The sequence below is a fragment of the Dendropsophus ebraccatus genome, chromosome 1 (genome assembly GCF_027789765.1).
Source record: "Dendropsophus ebraccatus isolate aDenEbr1 chromosome 1, aDenEbr1.pat, whole genome shotgun sequence".
Classification (NCBI taxonomy): domain Eukaryota; kingdom Metazoa; phylum Chordata; class Amphibia; order Anura; family Hylidae; genus Dendropsophus; species Dendropsophus ebraccatus.
In genome coordinates this window covers 109,520,063-109,526,062 of record NC_091454.1, presented here as the reverse complement: position 1 = coordinate 109,526,062, position 6,000 = coordinate 109,520,063, and the positions used below count along the sequence as shown (strand labels likewise).

At 43.5% G+C, this 6,000-nt stretch overlaps 1 protein-coding gene across 4 annotated transcripts in view; it reads left to right on the top strand.

Moving 5' to 3' along the window:
* The first annotated feature begins 496 nt into the window (after positions 1-496).
* Positions 497-6,000, top strand: part of POT1 (protection of telomeres 1) — a 78,544-nt gene continuing 73,040 nt past the window's right edge. For all 4 annotated transcript variants that reach the window (XR_011363855.1, XM_069976681.1, XM_069976688.1 and 1 more), the window contains exons 1-2: positions 497-582; positions 666-780. Coding sequence is in view for 3 of the 4 variants with exons in the window: in XM_069976681.1 (XP_069832782.1) it covers positions 577-582; positions 666-780 (121 nt within the window). In the remaining variant the exon portion in view is untranslated. The remainder of the gene's footprint in view (positions 583-665; positions 781-6,000) is intronic.

The window sequence follows — 6,000 nt, the reverse complement described above, 5'->3', positions numbered from 1 at the left end:
GCACATAAACACTATATATGGGCAGAGAGGGGGTATATGAACACTATGGAATGCAGGGGGCATATAAACACTAAATGGGGCACAGGGGAGCATATAAACACTATATATGGGGCAGAGAGGGCGCACATAAACACTATATATGGGCAGAGAGGGGGTATATGAACACTATGGAATGCAGGGGGCATATAAACACTATATATGGGGCAGAGAGGGGGTATATGAACACTATGGAATGCAGGGGGCATATAAACACTATATGGGGTACAAGGGGTATATATAAACTATATGTGGACACAGAGGGGGTAAATATACTATATAGATATATGCAGGACCTCACCACTAGGGGGCAAAAGGTCCTTACAAGTTATGAGAAATAGACAGCCGCTTTACAGCTGACTGTTATCCATAACTGGGAGGGACCGTGTCCTCTTGCGTACAAGCCCTTTCATACAGCGCTATCGAGCGAATACCGCGCCCACCTTGTTCCTCTCCGGTCACGTGAGCCACAGGAAAGCGCGCGCCTCCCGGTGTCACGTGTCTGTGTTGTGGCGCGGCTGCAGTAGCAGCTCCGGGAGGATGAGTGTAGGTCTCTTCTAATTACGTGATAGCGGACCTGTGGACGTGACTGCTCGGGGTTACATGACGTCATTCTCTTTATGTTTTAGGCTCCTGCACAGAAGTACGTTTACACGTCACTCGACCAGCTTAAGGAGGGCACGGTGGCCAATGTGTTTGGTGTTGTGACGTTTTTTAAACTTCCATATCGTAGTAAAGGGACAGGTATGTAGTGCTGTGGGGTGTAGTGAGGTCCGTCAGCAGGCTAGGCCCCGCCCACACACACTTTACTGCTGGTTTTCACAGCAGGGGGTCAGGTTTTTATGTAACACTCTTTATCCCCCACATCAGTCTTAGGTTTCCCCATATAAGATCTGGTGCTTTCTCTCTACATCTGCTGGGTGACCCCCATATCTGCACATCAGACAGCCTGTAATGGAGGTGTATAACATAATAGGCTCCTGTGCCCAGAGCTATTACCCACATGGCACCACCATTGTACAGGTGCCCTTATATTCACCTCCGGGTATGTGGACAGCACCATCACAATGTTGCTGGGAACTTCAGAAAAGTGTCCGAAATCCGTAGCATCAACATTTAACTCCTGGCATCTCGAGACATGGGATGCCACCCTAGGGCTGCCAAGAAAACATGGCTCTACGTTTTCCAGCATTCCCAAGGGGGCATCTAACGTCTCCAGATGCCGGAGTTGAATGTCGCTTACCGGACACTTTTCTGAAGTTTTCTCTACACTATTTATAAATGAAACCAAAAATTATAAGTATGATTGCTAGATTGGGCTCTGTTTCTCCAGTTTTCTAGTCTTGGTTAAAGTGTACCTGTCATGACAAAAAAAAAAAAAAATTTAAAAACCCCAGAAAATCTATAGTTAATGCTTGCCTTATGTATGCAGTTTAGATTTTGCAGCTCCAGCAGCTTGTTTCGTGCCTCATTGCGCTTACTGCTCATGCTTCTCCATTTACTGTGGGCCGGCGGGAGGACCTTTTCTATAAATAACATTTACCTGAGATCAGTTGCAGCGGTGCACAGGGGCGTGTCCAGCTGCTGGCCAATCAGCATTCATCTTGGCCAATCTGTGCAGAGCAGAGGGACGCCTGGCATCACTTCCTGCATTTGGGCTCCTTATTTGCTGTTACAAAAAAAACAAATGGCTTTAGTGACAAAGCATCAAATACAGTTTTAGGGTACAAACACACACAGCGTATACGCAGCAGATTTGATGCTGTGTTCAGTTATTTAGATCTAATATGCTGCGTATCTGCTGTGTATCGCAGCAGTAAATACACAGCGTATATGCTGTGTGTGTTTGTACCCTTAGGCCATGTTCACACAACGTAAGTAAAGTATTAATCATGACCATTGTTGCTGATTTGCAACACGGTTGTGATTAATACTTTACTTACATTGTGCTGCAGCTAGAGGAAATCCCGCCCAGAGTGTACACACTATGTGGGAGATTTATCAAACTGGTGTAAAGTAGAATTGTCTTAGTTGCCCCTAGCAACCTATCAGCTTCCACCTTTCATTTTTCAAAGAATCTGTAAGCAATAAAAAGTGGAATCTGATTGGTTGCTAGGGGCAACTAAGACAATTCTACTTTACACTAGTTTGATAAATCTCCCCCATAGTATACACTCCGGCCGCTATCGCTAGCCACCACGCAAAAAACTGACATGTCATTTATTGAATAGTGGCCGCAGAGAAACTCTCTGTTCACACAATGGAGCGTGCGGCTCCAGCTGAGCGCTCCATTGTGTGCAGCAGGGGTAGCGGGCTCACACTGATGCACCCACATTAGAATTAATAAGTAATGAAGATCACCTGGCCGGTACAGCAGTACCGGCTGGAATCATCATCAGTAACACCAGCCGTTCTGTGTGTGAACATCGCCTAATAGTAAGGTTGCGTTTACACAGACAGATTTATCTGACAGATCTTTGAAGCCAAAGCCAGGAACAGACTATAAATAGAGAACAGGTCATAAAGGAAAGACTCGGATCTATCCCATTTTCAAATCCATTCCTGGCTTTGGCTTCAGAAATCTGTCAGATAAATCTTTCTCTGTAAACGCAGCATAAGTCAGACACCTAGTAGCAGAGTGACAGAGCCACAAATACAGTTTTATAGTAAGTCAGTCACCTAGTGGCAGATTTTGTTGTATTTCATATAGAAAACTGATTTGTCAGGGTTGCTCATTGGCATATCGAGGTATTCCCATAATCTTGTGAACAGATTGGATTGTTTGCCCTTTCTCAATGAACACGACTCCATTAGCTCTCCTGGTGTAGTATGTGAATACAGTGCCCTGAATTCTCTTTTGCTACATGGTTTCCCAGTCAGGAAACCCCTTTACTCAGCAGAACACTGCATTCCCCATGCTATCCTTGTTTTCTATTTCTTTTGTAATACATAGCATTTTTTGTCTGCTATGGCTGACTGTCTGAAGGGCTCTCTTCAAGCCTCTGTTAGCATGGTGTGCTCATTTACAGCTGTTTTTTTATGACAGTGTTTTCACTAATATATCTGTAAGAAGTACCAAGGCAGCCGGCTTTTTATTTTTGTGATAGTTACAGTAAAGGTGCAATAAGAATTTTGTTAGGGAGAATTTAGCTTAATAATACATTTTCAATAAAGTGCCTAGTAATATTGCAAGACTAATTAAATATTCCAAATTACCTAGCTTTCCCTTGAAGCTACAAAATAATGAGAGCTCTGCAGGAACATAAATAAATTATCCTTAAAATGCATTTTTGTCTATTTAGAACTAAGAATTTTTTAAGACTAAGTAGACTATAAAATGAAAGCTTTCATTCTGTTACTCCATTTATATAACTATTTCTGTTGAGTTTGCTGAGGTGTTTGAGACAATTTTTGTTTTTTGTCCAGTTTGAATTTATTTTTGGCCTTCTTTGTTATGTCAGAAGATTGTGTGATCTACTTTCTAGCACAAGGTCCTGCTTGCCCACTCCTAGATTAATGAGAAAAATGCACATCCATAGCATCTGCTCAATGAGAATGCTGGATCTCCACAAGCCATGCGAAAAAATTACTGAAGATTACTTCATGAGGGAGTTCTCTTTAAAAAAAATTTCCCCTACATTTTATATTATTTTATAAGTTTATAAGTTGTAAAGTATTATTGATATACACATTCCTTACTACTACTTAGAAGTACAGTCTTCCCTATGAACTGCACAACTTTCAATAACTGATGATTATTTAGCCATCAGTTATTTTCCCCGTCCTCCCCTTATAAAGCAACATTCAGCACTGCCGAGCAATCCTCAGCCATGCTCTCCTGAAATGCCTGGCCCCCTATCTCCAGAGACATCATCTGTCGGTGGTTGGTTAGCTGAGCCCCCATACACCTTATACTGATGGCCAAACCCGTCACCAAATGAGGTGATTTGGTGCACTGAACTGCCCCTCCTAATGAACATTCATCCAGCACTCTGCAGTGACTAGTATTGGAGTGACATCAATGCAGAGTATTCTTTAGGAGAGGTGGGCTGGCCAGGGTAACCACACCTCAGTGCGCCAAATTGGTCATTTGGTGACGGGTTTGGCATCAACTCCCGCATTTCACGCTCTGTCTAATTGCCTTTCTCTGTTACATTCAGGCAACAGACAAATGTAATTGAACTGATGACTTGCAGACTGACATAAACTGAAAGCCCTTCCATTTACATTTGTCACCATTGACTTCAGTAAAGTTTTTGTTTTTTTCCGTGCACAAAAATGTGGTTGACCATGTTTTTCTGTATGTTAAACTTAAACCTACTGAAATGGAACTGAGAAACAGAATCGAGGAGGAGTCGAATGCAGATGGGAACGTATGCTAAACATTGCTGCTGATTTAGGGGCATTTGTGACAGTGCTCCGTAATAGACCAGCGCCGTGCACGGAAACCGAAACATAGTTCAAAAGACAGACCGTGGTTTAGCATCCCCGTGCCGGCGTCGATGCATTTATTGTAAAAATAAAAAAAGCAATGTACAACTGGTACATTCACTTTAAATATGTTCTGTGACAGTTTCATTTATGTTTAAAGAAAAAATTTTTAATTTTTTATTTATTGACAAAGGTTTTCTTTAAGGTCCATTTACACAGAAAGATTATCTGACAGATTATCTGCCAAAGATTTAAAGCCAGACAGGAATGGATTTAAAAAGAGGAGAAATCTCAGGCTTTCCTTTATGACCTGATCTCTGTTTATAGTCTGTTCCTGGCTTTGGCTTCAAATATTTGGCAGGTAATCAGTCAGATAATCTTTCTGTGTAAATGGACCCTTAGGCTGCATTCCCACGTTCCGTGATCCTGACGGATCACCGACGTGGAATGCATGTACCGGAGTCCCCCCGCGCCCGGACAGCATCTGTAATTAGATGCCGGGAGCAGGGGAGACTGTATTCATAAGCGCCGCGCTGTAGTAACAGCACCGCACGGCTGATTCATTACAGCTCGGCGCTTATGAATACAGTCTTCCCCCGCTCCCAGCATCCAATTACAGATGCTGTCCAGGCGCGGGGGGACTCCGGTACATGCATTCCACATCCGTGATCCGTTAGGATCACGGAACGTGGGAATGCAGCCTTAGGGTACAAACACACACACCATATACGCAGAGTATTTACTGCTGCGATACGCAGCAAATACGCAGCAGATTAGATCTAAATAACTGAACACAGCATCAAATCTGCTGCAGATCTGCTGCGTATTTGCTGCATATCTGCTGCATATACGGTGTGTGTGTTTGTACCCTTAAAGTCTCTGGTCCTGACCTAGTACGACCAGATAGAGGAGGTTGAGGTGAGGGCTCTGACAGAGTACCACTCCTCTCCATTAAAGGGAATCTGTCAGCTGTAACTTATTTGTTAAACAGTTGACACTGTTATTATATAGCTGTTAGGTTAAAGAGATGCATGGTACCTTTTATATATCTATACGTGCTTCCAGGGCCGTTTTAATACACTGGTGGGCCCAGTGCACAGACCTCAAGAGTGGGCCCCCTCTCCTTATAAAGCTTAACTGAATTATATTTATCAGGTATTATCACTGGTGCATTATACTCAGTGCATCAGGTTTTATGACAAGTTATAAAAAGGGAATATGGTCGGGGAGCATTCCTATGTCAGGTACAATACCCCTAAAGGTTTATGAATAATGGAGAGTGAAGCTAGTGGGGGCACGTACAGACCTAATATCACCACTGGAACAGTTTCTGGCTATAACAGGTTCCCACTGTAGGGAGTATGGGTGTGTAAGCTCTTGTGTCCCCCCAGTCCTCCTCCTAGTCTGTACAGACTAGGAGGAGGACTGGGAGGACCATAGGAGCTTACAGACTAAGAGAACTGGGGGGGGGGGGGACACAGGAGTTTACAGACTAGGAGGAGGCAGGAGCTTACAGACTAGGAGGAGGACTGG